The 20,279-nt window shown below is 37.2% G+C and overlaps 1 protein-coding gene across 5 annotated transcripts in view; it reads left to right on the top strand.

The window, feature by feature from the left end:
- Positions 1 to 20,279, top strand: part of KIF6 (kinesin family member 6) — a 400,202-nt gene that overhangs the window by 5,146 nt on the left and 374,777 nt on the right. For all 5 annotated transcript variants that reach the window (XM_081295096.1, XM_081295095.1, XM_081295094.1 and 2 more), the window contains exon 3: positions 10,025 to 10,099. In XM_081295096.1, the coding sequence (XP_081151222.1) occupies positions 10,025 to 10,099 (75 nt within the window). The remainder of the gene's footprint in view (positions 1 to 10,024; positions 10,100 to 20,279) is intronic.

The raw sequence follows: 20,279 nt of genomic DNA, 5'->3' as shown, positions 1-20,279 counted from the left end.
TCATAGCATCTGGGTGGAAAGTACCAATGGGCCACCCGTGGATAATCACAGTGCCTTTTGTCTGAATACTTTTATAGTAGCCAGTCTTTGAATTTGGGAGGATTATGGATATATATTTCACACTGTCTTTATTCTCAAATTTCAGATTAAGGCATTTCTTTTGATCACCACCTTTGATTTCTGGAGAAGTTTGAGCTCAAGTTAAATGCATATGTGATCTCTAACACAAATTTTGGTGGTAGATTTCTAGACTTAACTGAAGGAATCCTAATTATTCACTTGCATCTATCTCTAGACTATTTTGAGACTATCCTGCCCTGGCCTTTGGACAAAACTGTCCCAGACACTTTAAAGTTTTGTTTGACTCTCTGTGTCTGTCCGTCTGTCTGTCTGTCTCTCTCTCTTTCTCCAGCCCCCACCCATGCTTCCCCTTGCCTTTTCTGTCTTTTTCAGTGCTGGGGATTGAACCTAGGGCCACATATATGCTAAGCACACACTCGCTACTAAGCTACACCCCCAGCTCCTCTCTTTTTCAGGTTCTTATTTGCTCTTATTTTTTGGCTCATAGAGAATTCTCCTTGATCTTTGTATCTCTACATTTTGTCTCTTTCATATATATCTCTTTCCACACCCACCCTATCTTCTTTATTTGTCTCCTTTTACAGCAAGTACAAGCAGGATTGCTAACACGTGGTTGTGTAGTGAGGTGGTCCTTGCCTTGTCTTATGAGATCCCCGTTGCCTTTCTTTAACTCCTTTAAGAAGCATCCTATGATACATGATTGACTTTTGCAGAAGGGGCATTCTTCTAGAAGATGTAAGCCTGCTACACACCTAAATAGCTATGACTTCATGGCAGTTGGTAGCTGGTCTAAGCCAATCTCTATAAAGCAACACTTTGTTGAAACATTTGATTCAGCATGATCCCATTATTTTAAGAACAACTGATCAGGGCTGAGATTATGGCTCAATGGTAGAGCAGTTGCCTAGCATGCCTGAGGCACTGGGTCTGATCTTCAGCACCACATTAAAAACAAATAAATAAAAATAAAGGTATTAAAAAACAACTGATCATATCTTTATCTATGGACCCTTTCTAAAGTATTCTTTGCATTTTATAGAAACAGGGCATTTAAACATATATTTATGGAAAGAGCACCATTTGCTTATATTTTAGATCTCTGAATTTAAAATATTGGTTTTAATATTTAAGATAAAATAAAATATTCAACTTATACATATATTCAGTGATAAATATTTAAGCATTTTGAAGGCTGTTTTCTCCTAAGAAAACTCATTCAATCAATAAATATTTATTGACTACCCACCATATGCTGTGTTCATTGCTAGGAATACAGTAGGGAACATGCACCAAAGCTCCTGTTCTTCTGGAGCTTATATTTTAGTGGGAGGAGACAGACAAGCAAATTAATAAATGCATGTCAGAAATTGTTAAGTGCCATGAAGAAAAGTAAGGCAGGAAAGAGAGGAGAGGAAACCAGCCATGCAAATAGCTGAGGGATGAGAATGCCAGGCCAAGGGAATAGCACAAGCAACGTCTCTGCAGGGGAGTGGACACAGATAAAGGGATCTGTGGTGCTGGAGTGCAGTGAACAAGGGGGCTAAGGGGGAGAAGAGAAGTTGAGGAGCACAGAGCGAGCAGATCATATAGAGCCCTGTGAGTCATGGTGAGCACTTGAGTTTTCCCTTAAGTGCCGTGGAAGGCAAGGGAAGGTTTTGAGCAAAAGAATGAAATGATCTCACCTAAGTCTTAGCAGGATCACTCTTGATACAGACTATAAGGAAAACCAGACTAGAATTTATGGTAGCTTGGGCCAGGGTGGAAATGTTAAGAAATACAGTGTACCTTCTATATCTGCAGTTCTTCAGTTCTGATACACAAATCCAAACACCTGTGGATTGAAAATATTGTGAAAACAAACAAAAAAGGGCGTATTGAGCACACATAGACTTTTTTCTTGTTTTTTTTTCCCTAAACGATATAGTTAACGACTATTTACACAGCATTTACATTATATTATGCATTCTAAGTAATCTAGAGATGATTTAAAGTATAGGGGAGTATGTGCATAGATTATATGGAAATATTAAGTCAGCTTATATAAGGGATGTGAATATCTTTGGATTTTGGTATCCATGGGGGTCCTGGAACCAGTTCCCCAAGGATATCAAGTGATGATGGTAATTGGATTATGGATGTATTTTGGAGGTCACAGCTGGTAAAATTTGCTAGTAGATTGAATATAGAGTGCAATATAAAGAGAAAGAGTCAAAGGTGCCTGAAGGATTTTGGACTCAGCATTTAGAAAGATGGAGTTGGGGTGGAGGGTGAGGAAGATTGCAGGAAGAATGGTTTGGGGTACAAAAGGATTGGTATTTGCTGAGTTTGAAATGGAGTTCAGAAAAATCCTACCTAACATCTTAATAAATGAAAGGACCTCCTAGAAATCAGATATCTCCAGTTGTGTCTCAAGACATGTTACTGATGGGCTTTAGGACCATGAGTAACTACTTCATCTCTGTGGATCTAAACTTCTTCTTCATAAGCAATTATACAGAACTGATAGAATCTCTCCTAATTCTGTGATTCTGTTTTGCTCTTGAGTTGTTTTCAGAAAATAGCTGATCAAAATGCCTTTTTAGACTGCTATGCCACCATGTCAGAAAAAGTAAAATATTTGGGATGATACTATTTTATCCTTAATGTACAATTAATGACTTATCATAAAGTTTGATGCCAAAATCCTCATTCTAAAATGGGGCGGGCCAATAAACAGAGGGCTCTGAATTGCTTGTGATTCTATTATCTGCTATTGTAAATAGTGGAGAATGTCATGTTTTCCCAAGGAATTCACTGTGTTTTATAGGTAACTTCTCACCTAAAGCTCATTAAAAATGCTTGGTACATAGACACTCAGTATATATTTGTGAAACAAATAGATTAGTAAATGAATATACCATAATTAATTATTTTACAAAATATATCTTTTATAGTTGCCGCAGTCTGGCTGGGCACAATTCAGGAGCCACTTGTCAAAAGAAACGGACTTTATTTTTAGAACCACACAGACCAAACAAAACAGCTCCTCAGGAAAAACCCTCAGAGCCCAACTGCCACCACCGGCTTCCCACAAGCCTCTCTCACAACCACCAGCCTCTCCACCTCCCACAATCCTCCTGCTCTTGAGGCCGATTGGCTGGGTCGCGTGGGCGAAGCCAAAAAAGTCCCCCAATGAGCAGCTCCGGGGTCTGAAAGGGCAGGGAAACAGCCCAATGAGCATCACCACAGAGGAGCCAATCAGCTAGATGTTGCTGGGGCCCCTGTGAGCCAATCATCAGCTGGCAGTCTGAAAGGGCAGGGAAACAGCTCAATGAGCATCTCCAATGAGCATCACCACAGAGGAGCCAATCAGCTAGATGTTGCTGGGGCCGCTGTGAGCCAATCATCAGCCGGCAGCTGGAAGTTTGCTGGCAGCTGGAAGTTTGCTGGGGCCCCTTCGGCTGTGGCTCTCAACATCTCCCCCTCTCTGTTTAAACAACAAGCATGTGGCTTAGGGACTGTGCCTGCCTTAGGTTGTCCAATAGTACATATGGTTCTTACCCGTTATCGGATGAGCTGACCTCAAGGCGTCAGCCTCCTGTCTTAGGTTGGTACCATTGCAATTGGATCTTACCCATCACTGACTACCGGTCCAGTATACAGCCACACCTGTGGAGAGGTCTTTGTACCAGCGGGGGGTGGGGGGTGAGGTTCTTTGCCTCACCTCTGTTGGCCCCCAAATTTTAGCTGAACAATCATGACAAGCAGAAGGGAGGAAGATACACCAAGCCAATTGACGGCTCCTTTTGGAAAAATTGTACCACTGATGACATCATCAGCAAAAATACCCCAACACTACCACAAGTCGCTGCACCAACAGATAGTTCACAATGCATACAGGTGAGTTCACAATGCATACAAGTGATACATAGTCCAGGCAAGTTCTGCAAGCAGTTCAGTGATGGCTATTGCAGAAGCTGTAGATTGGTTTTATCTTTGTCTTCTTCACCAGCACTGGGATGAAGATAGGAATTCTGGCAATAATGGCTAAAGAAAAAATTATGTAACATTCCAGAAGGCACTAAAAGAAAACAATTTTCATAACAATTTACATTGTCTTCACCGGCACTGGGATGAAGATAGGAATTCTGGCAATAATGGCTAAAGAAAAAATTATGTAACATTCCAGAAGGCACTAAAAGAAAACAATTTTCTTAACAATTTACATTGTCTTAAAGAGAATTATTAAATATAATGAAAAGGAAAGGTGAAAGTAAACAAACAGATCTGTTAACCTCCTTTTGTGTTCATATATTAAAACAATCCTCAACAGCTGTTTACCCAATTTAAATTAAACCATTTAAATCACGTGAAAAAAAATATTTGGATCCATTTTTTCATGAGCGCTCATCATATATGATATATGGACATACGTACATTCAAACATATAACAGAACACACAAGTGTGCACACATAATATAATACATACAACTCATAACATAATAGTAAAGGCCTTATAACTTTTTACAGGTGAAATCTCCATTGCAATGCTTAAAAACTCTATAGTCAAAAAAATAGAACTGATCAGCAAAACATTAACCTAGGTCTGTATGAGCTCAAAAAACAAAATAGAACTTCATGATATGGCAAAGGGCAATAATAAAATAGATATTGAAAAAAGCATCCTGGTTCAGCCAGATGTAAGGATATCCAAACTGGAGTTTGGATATCATCTTCTTTTTGGTCTGTAGAAATCACTTTAGTTAATCTTTCTGGAATCCAAATCGGCTGCTGTTCTCCCTGTGGAAACACACAAACAGACCCCCGACTCCAGACAATTACTGGGTCAGGACCTTTCCATTGTCCTGTTAGAATATCCTTCCAAAGTACCTTGGGCTTATGCACATTTTTTGGACACATATGCCTTTCCGCAGCACTAAGTCCTGATGAATCCAAATTTAAAAAGTTTAGAGTAAAAAGGGTTATTTTAAGTTTATCTTTGGGGAATATATACCCCTTCCCAATTCCTTCTTTTTGCTTTAATAAGTACATTTTAATAGTTTGATGAGCTCTTTCAACTATACCTTGTCCCTGTGGATTGTATGTTATATGAATAATGCCAAATGTTGAGCAAAATTGTTTAAAAGAGGTAGAAGTATAACCAGGGGCATTATCTGTTTTTAACTGTTTTGGAACGCCTACAGTGGCAAAATTTTGTAAGCAATGAGCTATAACATCTTTAGTTTTTTCTCCGGCATGAAGAGAGCCCATCAAAAATCCAGAAGAAGTATCAACTGTAACACGCAAATATTTTAATTTTCCAAATTCTGGCAAGTGTGTGATGTCCATCTGCCAAATATGGTTAGGTATCAGTCCTCTAGGATTGACTCCAAGATTAACTTGTGGTAAAGAGGTCACACAATTTTGACTTTGTTTTATTATTTGTCTAGCTTGTTCCTTAGTTATTTTAAAACGCTTTTGTAAAGTATTAGCATTGACATGGAACTTTTTATGAAAATTTATAACTCCTTCTAGTGTAGAGAAAATATGTATGTCATGTGTAGTTTTATCTGCTAAATTATTGCCCAAACTAAGGGCTCCAGGCAATCCTGTATGTGCCCTGATATGTCCTATAAAGAATGGATCTTTTCTGTCCCAGATTAGACTTTGTATAGTGGAAAGCAAAGAGAAAACAGTAGAGGAAGGGGAAATCCTACCAGCATCTTCAAGGGATACTATAGCACTAACTATATACTGACTATCGGAAAATAAATTAAATACAGAATCTTTAAACTTGTAATACTGCATTAAGCTCTACCTTTTGAGCTGATTGTTTGGGTACTAAAAATGTAAAGTTTGATCAGGTGTAACTACTGCTGCTGTACCATTATTTGATCCATCAGTGAATATATTTGGAGCATTCATGATAGATTTTTTTCTTGTCATTTTTGGAAAAATTACAGGATGCGATGACCAAAAAGACAATAAAGGATTAGATGGTAAGTGGTTATCAAATGAAACATTAGATTTGCACATGATTATTGCCAAAGTATTTAACTCATTAGCTAACTCATCAATTTGATTCATAGTATATGGAGTAATAATTTTATTGGGAGAAATTCCAAACACTCCTTTTGCTGCTTTTATTCCTTTGAGTATTAATTGTCCTACAGCCTCAGGATACCTAGTAAGAATAGTGTTAGGAGAATAAGATAAATGTATCCATAATAATGGACCTTCTTGCCAAAATACTCCTGTAGGAATATTTTTTGTTGGTAGTACAATAAATAATAAAGGCAAACTTATATCAATTCTATCCAAATGCATATTTTCCATATATGTTTCAATGATTTTTAATGTCTTTCTTGCTTCAGGCGTTAACATTCTGGGTGAATTTGGATCTGATGGACCTTTTAGGATATCAAATAAAGGTCCCAACTCTCCTGTTGGTATACCTAGATGAGGCCTTATCCAATTTATGTCTCCTAATAACTTTTGAAAGTCGTTAAGTGATTTGAGTTGATCTACTCGTATTTGAATTTTTGGTGGATGGACCATGGTTGAAGATAATAGAACTCCTAAATAATTAATTGGAAAATTTAATTGTACTTTATCTATTGCTATCTCTAGATTATAATTTTTTAATAAGTTTGTAAGTGTGGCATAACATTCTAGCAATGTGTTTTTATCTTTGTGTGCTAATAATACATCATCCATATAGTGAAATATTTGTAGTTCAGGATTTTGATTTCTAAGTGGCTGGATTACTTTGTTAACATAAATTTGACACATAGTTGGGCTGTTAGCCATCCCTTGAGGGAGTACTTTCCACTCATATCTCTGATCAGGACCTTCATGATTCAGTGCAGGGATAGTAAATGCAAAACGTGGACTATCCTCAGGATGAATTGGAATTGAAAAAAAACAATCTTTAATATCTATAACTAAAACATACCAAGTTTTTGGCAAAGCAGACAATTGAGAAATCCCCGATTGAGCAGGTCCCATCTCATTATTAATGGCTCTTAAATCTTGCAATAATCTCCATTTACCAGATTTCTTTTTGATGACAAAAATGGGAGTATTATGGGGAGATACAGAAGGTCGTATATGTTCTTCCGCTAATTGTTGTTTGACCAGATCATGGGCTGCTTGTATCTTTTCTTTAGTCAGGGGCCACTGGCTTATGAACAAGTGAATCATTGGTGCAGAGATATTATTAGACCATGGAAACATGAAGATTTAAACACATATATTAAATTATGTAGCGACATTAATGAACAAGGGCAAGTCGTGGCAGCTGCAGTACAACAGGCTTTAGATGCCAGGCCAAGAACATGCTACAATTGTGAACAAACAGGACATTTTAAAAGGAATTGCCCCATAGGAGGAGGGTTTAACAAAACTAGGTATCAAAGGAATAGAATACCAGGTATTTGCCCACGATGCCGTAGAGGAAGACATTGGGCTAATGAATGCCATTCTCAGACCACCATAGAGGGTACTCCATTATCAAAAAACGAACAAGGACCAGGTGTTTATCCATGATATCATGGAGAAAGGCATCGGGCTCCGTTGCCAAAAAATGGACAGGGGGGCCCAATGCTCCGGGGCCCAAAACCACAAATATATGGAGCACTGGAGGAACCCAGAAACCCCATCAGGGTAGTGCCCAGGACACATTGTCCATCAGATCCCTCATCAGACAAACCAGAGGGAGCGCAGGGTTGGACATCTGCACCTCTGCCAGATCAGTACTAACTCCAGAGATGGGAGTTCAAATCATTCCCACAGGAGTAAAAGGACCTCTTCCCAAAGGAACAGTAGGCTTATTATTGTGACGCAGCTCTTGTACTCTAAAAGGACTTATGATAAGTCCTGGGGTAATTGATCCCAATTATGAAGGTGAAATAAAAATTATAGACAGTTCTCCAAAGGGTATATCAGTAATTTCACCAGGAGATAGAATAGCACTGTTACTAATAATACCAAGCCTACATGATAAATTTTCCAGTCGTGCTGTAGAAAGAGGTTCCAAGGGATTAGGCTCCACAGGTGTAGATTGGGCTATGCTTTCTTTAAATTTAGATTCTCGCCCCATGCTAAACCTAAATATTCAAGGACATGAATTTAATGGACTTCTGGATACAGGTGCAGACCTTAGCATCATCTCTCATCAAGAATGGCCAAAACATTGGCCATTACAACAAGCCACTCAAACGCGTTGAGGCCTAGGAGTGGCGACTAATCCCCATAGAAGTGCAATGGTATTAGATTGGAAGGATCCTGAAGGATTAATATACCATAATTAATTATTTTACAAAATATATCTTTTATAGTGCATTCTGTGTTTGATTCAATGTCTTCTTTAAAACTCCTGCCATTTCTTGATTACGTAGTAGTAGATATAGTTCTTATTATGTAAAGACATGTGGTCAGGAATGGCTGATTGATTCACTCAGTCATCATCAGCCTGATAAAAGAATCCAGCTAGCTTTCTGTACCACCCGTCTCTTCACAGGCACCACTAGGGGTCTGTACTAAGATGTCCTAGTGGACCATGTTCTGAAGAGCATAGAGAGACCTGTGTTATGTTGACCTCTCTATAATCCTGGTGCTCATATCTGAAGCTGTTTTACACCTGCCAGGTTTTGAGGAGTGGTCTGAGCACATTGAACAGTAAAGACTGCTGTCTAAAATCACATTGCTGGAGAAATGCCTTAGGATATTTCCTTGCGTTATTTACTTTTCAAAAACAAATGTGGTTCAGCTATAGGGATCCTTTGAAGTTAATTTTGATTAAAAACAAATTTCTTAACATTTTATATTTCCAGTCCATCTCTAGACACCCTTCTGAAGTCCCTGGTAGTGAAAACAGGTTTGCATGTCACCTACAGTCTCCACTTGGATTGAACAGATGCCAATTTACTTGAGTAGACAGGCATGTAGACCAGAGGTTCCTGTGCTACACTGAGAGCTGCTCAGGATGTCCTCAAAGTGTTTGTTTTAAAGTTTTTGCTTTAAAGTTCTCCTTTCTACAATTTTTATTTTGAAAAAATTTAAATATGTAAGGTGGAAGAACAACCCAGTCAACATTCATATACTCTTTGTGGGAGATTCACCCTTTGCTAACATTTTGGTTGGTCTCTCTATCCCCCCTCCCAGCCCGCCTTCCTCTTCTCATTATTGCAATGTTTTCATGGGAGCCATACATGCTGGTAGTACCTCACCTCACTGCAAAAGAATAGATGTGTCTCCTACCCAAATTATTCCACTGTGCTTGCAATCCTGTACTCATCAGAGTGGCACCGGAGAAGAGTGAAACTGACACCACACCACCTCCCATTCCCTGGTCACTGCCAATCTAATAAAGCTTCTCTTTGCAGAACAGATATATCTTAGTTTACTTTTTGACTTTTGAATCTTGGTCAATAAAATGAAACAATGCCATCTTGAGAATTGACATTGTTGATACTGGTACCTAATTAGTGAGACATAAACTTCAGTTCAATTTAATTTTTAAATTAAATTCAATAATGATACAATTCACAATTGCCCCCATTTTCTCACAGGTCAGACATCAGAAGTTCTTTGGCGGTTTACATCCTGTTCTTGGGTTTCCATTTCATGCAGTTATCTGAATTTGAATTTGATGCTAATTGTAGACACTGTCCCTCTTGAGAGCTAAAAAACACACAGTTTATTATTTGGTTCAAAGCTGCTGCAGCTTTTCAGAGGGATTTATTGTGCTGATCTTGTCAAAGCAATACTGTTTACCCACCATTTGTATACTGGAGTACAAGAGCACAGTGTGGTGGAACTACAGGACAAACATTGTGTTAAGTTAGGTAAGCCCGATGATGTAAATGTGGGGTCATTTACAAAGTTTTAGAAAAACAAGATTTATTAATCCAATAGTGTTTGAAGGCTCAGCATTTAAATAATTACCACTTTCACATTGCAGATTTCAGAGGATTTTTGATCAAGATGCAAAGCAAGAGATCATTTTTGAAAACATTGCCAAACCAGTTGCTGAGAGGTAGGATTTCCCAGATTTTCTTCAGTGGGTTCGTGGTTTTTCATCTTGTCTTCAATTCTCGGATAATTGTGGTAATGTGCTTCAGTATACCAATTATACACTCAGGCTTTAGGGCATGTAATGATGAGAGCATTAATATCTTCTGTTCATATAGCCGTTTGTTTTAGACTTAAATTCTGAGCCTCAAAACAAACCATTGTGATAGAACAGCTATTGTTACTCCCATTTGCAAAGACAATGTGAACCGAGGACCGCAGGAATGGATGGCAATCAGCGGATGGGGTTGCCAGACTAGTGGTGGCAGAGACCTAGATTGTTTTCTAGTTGTTACTCCAGTGCCCCTTCCTTAGTTCAATATTTCAAGTATATGGTTAGATGGACAAGGAATAAGGTATGTGTGGCATTTTTTATCTTTTTTTTTTTGTACCAGGGATTGAAGCCCAAGTACTTAACCACTGAGCCACATCCCCAGCCCTTTTTATTTTTTATTTAGAGACAGGGTCTTGCTGAGTTGCCCAGGCCTTGCTAAGTTGCTCAGGGTCTCGCTAAGTTGCTGAGGCTGGCTTTGAACTCCCAATCCTGCTGCCTCAGCCTCCCAAACTGCTGGGATTACAGGTATGTACCGCCTCACCTGGTTTATGGGTGGCATTTGAGAGGCCTACTAATGATTGGCTCTGCTCTACCTCAGGGTCATTTCAAAGTTTGGTCCATTTGCTTTTATATATCCAGACAGTTCCAAGCTTCTGACTACTAGAACCAAACTCTCATGAAAATACAGAATAAATCAGAACGACAATTTGTTAATGTATCTTGGCTACATCCCCTTGGGATTAGACACTCAAGCCCCGTGATAAGTACACCGTCTTCTTGCAGGGAATCTACATGGAAAACTCCACTAATAAGGTTGATTTCTGATCCTAAAATCACATGGATAATCCTAATGACCTAGTAACCCCCCAACACATCCATCTTTACAATTAAGATGAAAAATATATCTATAAATGCACCCAAATTTAATTTCACTCATCAGTATCCTCTTTTTGTAAACATTGCTGGAAATACATTGCTTTACTTTGTCTCTCCTATTATGAATCTTGCTCAAACTGAGTCCTTGTCTTTTAGTACTGTCTTCCTTCATGGGTAAAGTACATTGAGTAGGCTTTCTTTCAGTTATAACACAATCCAGTTATAACACAATCCTATTTAGATGTGGTTTCCTTGATTGAATCCCAAGCATTTCTAAATTCCCTTCCTTTCAGTAATCATTTGTGTTAGGCGATTTCTCAGGTGGCTGCTCTCATGTTTATTTTAAAACTTCCTAATATTATTCTGGAGGGGACCTCATTTGTTTCATGGATGCTCAGGTCTTTTTCCTCCCACTCTTGACTCTCTCCCACCTTGATCCCACCACCTGCTCCAGGCCCTGCCCTCTCCTCAGCTCTTCTTTATGGCAAATCCATTTGAAATGGTTGACTCTATTTGCTATTCCATTTTCTCTCTTATGCCCAGTTCTTAGATTTGGGTTCCCAGTGCTCCCCTGAGATTGTTTTTGTCACAGTCAGCCGTGGCTTCTGTTTGCTAAGTTTAATCATGGCCCTTTCTCAGTCCCCCTGCTCTTTGGTACACCTGCTGTTTTGACACAGTTCATTATTTCACCATCTTCACTTGGCTTCTGATGCTACACTCCTGATATCCCACTTACCTCACTAGCCCCTCCACAGTTAATTTATTTAACCTTATACTAGTGACCATTTGCTCTTGCTGTCCCCCCTGCCTGAAATTCTCTTCCCTCAGAAGTCTGTATGGTTCCTTCCTCAGCAACTGGAAAGTCTTTGATCATTTTCCTGGTGAAGTCTTCCTTGGCTACCCCATTTAAAATGACACCTCTGCTACGCTTCCTTTCAACACTTAGCACTTATTACCACTGACGTTCCATATAGTTTGATTATTAGTTTGTGTGTGTGTGTGTGTGTGTGTGTGTGTGTGCACCCACCTGCCTCTTCCAGAACAAAATCTCCATGAAAGCAGTGGCTTTGTTTTGTTCTTTAACTTGACAAGGACACCCAACTCTAATGACAAGATTTCAAAAATGTCAGGCAAGAATTGTGATCAGGTAGCTCAAGTTGGTCCTAGAGGGTCATATCAGTAGGAATAGAGCATTCTATCCATAGGAAATATCCTCTTTGTCCTTTTTATTATTTTTCATCCTATATTCTATTTTCCTGAAACTCTTTGTGCTCCAATTTTTTTTCCTACTAATCTTGGTCAGATTTATATTTCTATCTCATTCAATTGCTTTGTGACATTTTGTGTTCAGGTTGTGAATCTGATTGACAAAATATAGCTCACCTTTTCCTCTTTAGCCAAACATAGTGTTCCTGATCTTTAATAGGCTATTTTAATTTACTTATTTTAATTCCTCTAACATTGTTTGAAGCTCTTTCTTCTCTAATTTTTTCCATTCATTGTACATATATATTTTTCTTTTCTTGCCTCCCATTGGTTTGACCGTGCTCTTCATCATTGCTGTTTTCATTTTCTCCTTCCAGTTGTTCACTGTGTATTAACCCCTCTAGTTTAAATTAGGATCTTTAAACCTATAGGAATCTTCTCAATATCTAAACTTCCTGTTCCTGCCCCAACCCCATTCTCCCCACCTGCCCTCCTGCCTCTCCCACTAGGACCTTGGCACACTCTTCCTCTGCATCTCCTGCCCCCACTATGTCCAGTTTGGAGATCAAGGGATTTTTACTTCTGAATTCTTATTAATCATCTTATTATAAACAATTATGTAAATTTATCTCTAAGTTTACTTGTTTGATTGCTCATCAGTGTTCCCTGTACTCATGTCTGTTTCTTCAATTTCTTTTTGGTAATCATCCTCAAAAAACTTTTGGGAACTTGCCGAAGCATTTCATTTCATTTCACAATTCAGTGACAGTTTGAGTGGGTAAGTGAAATAAGTCAAACCTAGAAAGTCAAGGGTTGAATGTTTTCTCTCATATGTGGAAGACTAAAAACAGGGGAAAGGGGAGTGGGGGAAGGCAGGGGAAATCCCATGAAAAGAGAGGAGATGTCAGTGGAGTTGAAGAAGAGGATTAAATGGGAGGGAGGAGGGACCAGAAGTGGGAGAAACAGTGCAAAGAAACCAGCCAAACTGTCCCATGTACGTATGTGACTAGTACCAAGTGAGTTTTTAGCTTTATGTGTATCTGTAGTGCACTAATTTAAAAGAAGACTCTAAATAAATAGAAGACCAGAAGAGTAGAGGAAAGGGAAAAAGGGGAGGGAGGGGTAAAGGAAAGGGGAAGTACTAGGAACTGAATGGGAGCAAATTATTTTCAATTATTTTCATCATGTCAAAATAAACCCTGATATTTTTATTAGTGCATTAGAGGTGTACATAATAAGTCCTTTCCTCTCAGAACTCTGAAGATATTGCTCCATTGTCTCTTTTTTAAAAAATTATTTATTTATTCTAATTTGTTATACACAACAGCAGAATGCATTTCAATTCATAGTCCACATATAGAGCACAATTTTCATGTCTCTGGTTGTACACAAAGTAGAGTCACACCATTCATGTCTTCATACATGTATTTAGGGTAATGATGTCCATCTCATTCCACCATCTTTCCTACCTTCCCCACCCCGTGCCCCCTCCCTTCCCCCTGCCCTCCCCTCTCTCCCCTTTGCCTTATCTAAAGTGCCTCCATTCCTCCCATGCTCCCTCTCCACCCCCATTATGGATCAGCATCTACATATCAGAGAAAACATTTGGCATTTGGTTTTTTTGGATTGGCTTACTTCACTTAGCATGATATCTTCCAACTTCATCCATTTTACCTGTGAATGCCATGATTTTATTCTCTTTTAATGCTGAGTAATATTTCATTATGCATATATACCACATTTTCTTTATCTGTTCATCTATTGAAGGCCATCTAGGTTGGTTCCACAATTTAGCTATTGTGAATTGTGCTGCTATAAATATTGATGTGGCTGCATCATTGTAGTATGCTGTTTTTAAGACCTTTGGGTATCAATCAAGGAGTAGGATATCTGGGTCAAATAGTGGTTCCATTCAAAGTTTTCTAAGGGATTTTCATACTGCTTTCCAGATTGGTTATACCAATTTGCAGTTGTATCAGCAATGTATGATTGTGCCTTTTCCCCCACATTCTCGCCAACACTTATGGTTGTTTGTATTCTTAATAGCTGCCATTCTGACTGGAGTGAAATGAAATCTTAGAGTAGTTTTGATTTGCATTAGATATGTTGAACATTTTTTCATATATTTGTTGATCGATTGTATATCATCTTCTGAGAAGTGTCTGTTCAGTTCCTTAGTCCATTTATCAATTGGGTGATTTTTTTTTAGTGTTAAGTTTTTTGAGTTCTTTATATATCCTAGAGATTACTGCTCTATCTGATGTGCATGTGCTAAAAATTTGCTCACCTTCTGTAGTCTCTCTCTTCACCTCACTGATTGTTTCTTTTGCTGAGAAGAAGCTTTTCAGTTTGAATCCATTCCATTTATTGATTCTTGATTTTATTTCTTGCACTATAGGAGTCTTGTTAAGGAAGTCTGAGCCTAATCCAACATGATGAAGATTTGGGCCCACTTTTTCTTCTATTAGATACAAGGTCTCTGGTCTAATTTCTAGGTCCTTGATCCACTTTGAGTTGTTTTATGCATGGTGAGAGATAGGGGCTTAATTTCATTTTGCTGCATATGGATTCTAGTTCTCCCAGCACCATTTGTTGAACAGGCTATCTTTTCTCCAATATATGTTTTTGGCGCCTTTGTCTAGTATGAGATAACTGTATTTATGTGGGTTTGTATCTGTGTCCTCTATTCGATACCAGTGGTCTACAAATCTATTTTGGTGCCAATACTATGCTGTTTTTGTTACTGTTGCCCTTTAGTATGGTTTAAGGTCTGATATAGTGATGCCACCAGCTTCACTCTTCTTGCTAAGGATTGCTTTGGCTATTCTGGGTCTCTTATTTTTCCAGATGAATTTCATGATTGTTTTTTCTATTTCTATGAGGAATTTCATTGGGACTTTGATTGAAATTTTATTAAATCTGTATAATGCTTTTGGTATTATGGTCATTTTGACAATATTAATTCTTCCTATTCAAGAACAAGGAACATCTTTCCATCTTTTAAGCTCTTCTTTAATTTCTTTCTTTAGCATTCTGTAATTTTCATTGTAGAGGTCTTTCACATCTTTTGTTGATTCCCAAGTATTTTTTTTAGGCTATTTTAAATGTGGTAGTTTTCCTAGTTTCTTTCAGGGGATTTGTCACTGATGTACAGAAATGCCTTTGATTTATGGGTGTTGATTTTATATCCCTCTACTTTGATAAAATTGAATGCTTTCAATTTTTCTCCATTTAGAATGATGCTGGCCTTGGGCTTAGAATAGGTAGCTTTTACAATATTGAGATATATTCTTATTATCCCTAGTTTTTCTAGTGTTTTGAACATGAAGAGATTCTATATTTTGTCAAATGCTTTTTCTCCATCTATTGAGATGATCATAAGATTCTTATCTTTAAATCTGTTGAGTGATGAATTACATTTATTGATTTCCATATGTTGAACCAACCTTGCATCCCTGGGATAAATCCTACTTGATCATGGTGCACAGTCTTTTTGATATGTTTTTGTATTTGATTTGCCAGAAGTTTACTGAGAAATTTTGCATCTATGTTCATTAGAGATATTGGTCTGAAGTTTTCTTTCTTTGATATGTGTGTGTCTGGTTTTGGACTCAGGGTTATATTGGCCTCATAGAATGAGTTTGGAAATGCTCCCTGTTTTTCTAATTCATGAAATAATTTGTAGAGTATAGGTATTAATTCTTCTTTATAGGTCTTGTAGAACCCAGCTGATATCCATGTGGTCCTGGGCTTTCTTGGTTGGTAGGCTTCTAATAGTGTCTTCTATTTCCTTGCTTTAAATTGATCTGTTTAAATTGTGTATATCACCCTGATTCAATTTGAGCAACTCATATGCCTTTAGAAATTTGTCAATGCCTTTGATATTCTCTATTTTATTGGAGTACAAGTTTTCAAAATAATTTCTAATTATCTTCTGTATTTCTGTAATGATATTTCCTTTGTCATCATGTATGTTAGTGATTTGAATTTTCTCTGTCTTTCTCTTTGTTAGCATGGCTAAGGGATTGTCAATTTTATTTATTTTTTAGAAGAACCAACTTTTTGTTTTGTCAATTTCTCCAGTTGTTTCTTTTGTTTCAATTTCATTGATTTGAGCTCTGTTTTTAACTATTTCCCATCTTCTACTGCTTTGGGTGTTGATTTGTTCTTCTTTTTCTAGGGCTTTGAGATGTAATGCTAGGTCATTTATTTGTTGACTTTTTTTAAAGAAATGAACTCCATGCAATGAACTTTCTTCTTTGTACTGCCTTCATAGTATTTCAGAGATTTTGATATGTTGTATTAGTATTCTCATTTATCTCTAAGAATTTTTTAATCTCTTCTTTGATGTCTTCTGCAATCCATTGTTCATTCAATAGCATATTATTTAGTCTCCAGATGTTGGAGTAGCTTCTATTTTTTGTTTTATCATTGATTTTTAATTTCATTCCATTATGGTATGATAGAATGCAGGTTAGTATCTCTAATTTTTTGTATTTGCTAAGAGTTGCTTTCAGGCATAATACATGGTCTATTTTAGAGAAGGATCCATGTGCTGCTGAGAAGAAAGTATATTCACTCATTGATGGGTGAAATATTCTAAATATGTCAGTTAAGTCTAAGTTATTAATTGTTTTATTGACTTGTATAGTTTCTTTGTTCAGCTTTTATTTGGAAGATCTATCAAATGGTGAAAGAAGTGTGTTAAATCATTATGTTGTCATCTATTTGACTCTTGAACTTGGCAAGAGTTTGATGAACGCAGATGCTTCATTATTTGGGGCATATATATTTATAATTGTTATATGTCTTGTTGTTGTATGGTTCCCTTAAACAGTATGAAATGTTCTTTTTTATTTCTTTTGATTAACTTTGGCTCTAAGTCTACTTTATTTGATGTGATGATGGAAACCCCTGCTTGTTTCTGCAGTCCATCACTTTCAATCTGTGGATGTCTTTTCCTATGAGATGAGTCACTTGAAGGCAGCATATTGTTGGGTCTTTTTAAAAAATCCAATCTGCCAGTCGATTGGTGAGTTTAAGCCATTGATATCCAGTGTTATTATTGAGACATTATTTGTATTCCCAGTCATTTTTGTTTATTTTTGGTATTTAACTTAACTTGGTTTCCTTTTATTGGTTTTTCCTTTAGTGTAATACCTCCTTTTGCTGATTTTCATTGTTGTTTTTCATTTCCTCCTCATGGAATGTTCTGTAGTGCAGGCTTTCTAGTTGTAAATCTTTAACTTTTGTTTATCATGGAAGGTTTTTATTTCACCATCAAATCTAAAGCTTAATTTTACTGGATGTAAGATTCTTGGTTGGCATCCATTTTCTTTCAGAGCTTGGTATGTTATTCTAGGATTCTAGTTTTTAGGGTCTGGGTTGAGAAATCTGCAGAGATCCTAATTGGTTTCTGTTATCTTTTTGAATGTAGTGTTGTTGAAAAGATGTCAATGTCAATGTTAATCTGGTTCTTATTTCTTTTTATAAATAGCTGTTTTTACTTTATAGCTGCTTTTAGGATTTTTTCCCTTCATTTTTATGAAAGTTCATACCAGTGAGTCTAGGTATGGGTATCTTTTCATGTATTCTCATCTTTCTTTCTGCGATTTTATTCCCAAACCTTCATATTCAAACTTAAGGGCCAACACATTTATAATTTCTTTGATGATTAAAAAAATCTCTAATCTTTAAGTGATCTTTCTTATCTCCCTTCTTTCTGGAATGTCCAATTCAAAACTACCACTTCTGTCCTTCAAATATTACCATTATCCTTTTTTCATTCCCATTATTCTGTCCTTTAGTTCTGAATTCTAGAAGAATCTGTCAGCTCCAAATTTTTTTGCTTTTCAGTCACAGACATTCTTCTGTATCACCCACTTCTAAGTTCTTTATTTTCACAACCTCATTTTTCATTTCTAGAAAATTAAAAATTCAGGCTGGGGATGTGGCTCAAGCGGTAGCGTGCTCGCCTGGCATGCGTGCGGCCCGGGTTCGATCCTCAGCACCACATACTGACAAAGATGTTGTGTCCGCCGAGAACTAAAAAATAAATATTAAAAAAAAAATTCTCTCTCTCTCTCTCTCTCTCTCTCTCTCTCTCACTCTCCCTCCCTCCCTCCCTCCTCACTCTCTCTTTAAAAAAAAAAAAGAAAATTAAAAATTCTAATTTTGCTTATGGAAGTGGTATCCTCCTTTTCTTTTTGGAGAGGATGATTATCTTCTTTTGAAACATTTGATATTTTTCTGTACACTTTTTGTTTATGTGTGTGTTCTTCACTGTTGAGTTTGGTGGTTTCTTTCCTGGTGCAGATTTCCCTTCACCTATTTGGTGACTTAGTGAGGGGCTCATGTCTGTCATCCAAGAGTGCTGGTGCCTGTTGGAGGATGCCATTTCTGTTCTCTCTGCCTTCCCCCGGGGAAGAGATGTGCTGTGGTCCTGGATTACACGCTGGGTGGGAAGCCCTCTTTCCCCCTTGGTGTTGGGCCCTGGTTATTGTCATCCATCCAAGCTCCTGCTCTGCAGAAATGTGTGCTGCAACAGCTGATAGATGAATGAGGCAGATTCATACTTTTCTTTGATTCATGTCTGAAGGAGGGAGTTACTAAGGAAATTAATATGTTAAATTAAGAGCCTGGAGAGGAAATCACTTTTTTCACTGACTTTAAATATGTATATATATTCTCACATATGTTCACATTTTATGAAAACTTGAGTTGTGTAACTTTGAAATGGTAAAACATAAAATATTATTGAAGTGTCATTTATATATGGTATTTGAATTAATATTTATTTCTATAAAAGTGAAAATCAATTTTAAAGAATTACATAATTTCACAGGCCCAGGAATAGAAACTGTGCCATTTAGATGTTAAAAGGAAATGCCTACTACTCTTCAGGAAGGCCAGCCTTCAGGAATACCTTCCCAATATAAAATACAGCCACTTGAGCCAGGCTGATAAAATTATTCTATTGGTTAATATATCCTAGCTTACTTTTAGTTGCTGTATACAATCAAAGCTAAATAAGGTAATCACATTTCTTTCTAAAATTCTACAATTCAAAAATCTTACTAATTTAGATTTACCTTTCCCTACCATGTCCAAATCAGAGATATATTGCATACTATATGGATGGAAAGAAGTTGTAAAGCTTTTACTTTCCATCATTAGAAATTAAGTAAAATAATCTTTATGGTTATTTATTATTTAGTACATCTCCTCTAGGATATACTTCATCATGCTTTCCCATCCTAATATTGATTTTTCTGAAACATATCCTATGTTTATTGGTAACAGGTTAAAACTCCCTTTTATCACATGAATTTTTTCCATTGATTTTTGGATGAATATTTTATAAAGATAAAATTTAGCAAGTCCACAAGTATGTATGGTATTGCAGTATATAAAAGAATTTGTTGTTTGTCTTATATTTTAATCTGTTGATACGCTTCTCAGATTGTAAGTACATTGATCTCTGAAATGTGTGGTAGTCTATCAGAGAATACCTAAAGCTATAAGCCAGTATGGTACATCATCCTGGAGTGTCAATTGCACTTAAAGATTTAGGAAGTAAAACTTTGAACTCTAGATCTTTATGAGGTCTTATCACATGCATCTCCAAATCTGCAGAATTCCAATTTTCCAGTATAGCTAATTATGTCTATCTTACCTAAAAGTTTGGGATACAGGAAATCTACCTTAAACACATGAGTGATTTTGGAAAGATTTTGAAATTTATATTTTAGGAGAAGTATGGTAGTTTGACCAAAATGAACAGGGTACATGCTGCCAGGAGGAGTGTTTTGTTGTGACATAGTCCCCCAGCTGGCACGGGATAGCTAAAGTATCTGTATCACAAGGTCAACTGGGCTGTTTGTTTTTTTCAACTATTAGTCATCTTGTGAACCATCACTTTTTAACCTTTGATCTCACCAGTGATGCACAATCTCAAGTCAGCCTTTCAGTTTATACAAAGAAGAGGGAGAAGAGAAAAAGAAAACTC

This window comes from Spermophilus citellus (genome assembly GCF_964194105.1).
Source record: "Spermophilus citellus genome assembly, chromosome: 5".
Classification (NCBI taxonomy): Eukaryota; Metazoa; Chordata; class Mammalia; order Rodentia; family Sciuridae; genus Spermophilus; species Spermophilus citellus.
The sequence above is the reverse complement of the archived record's forward strand: the minus strand, read 5'-3'. Positions and strand labels throughout refer to the sequence as shown.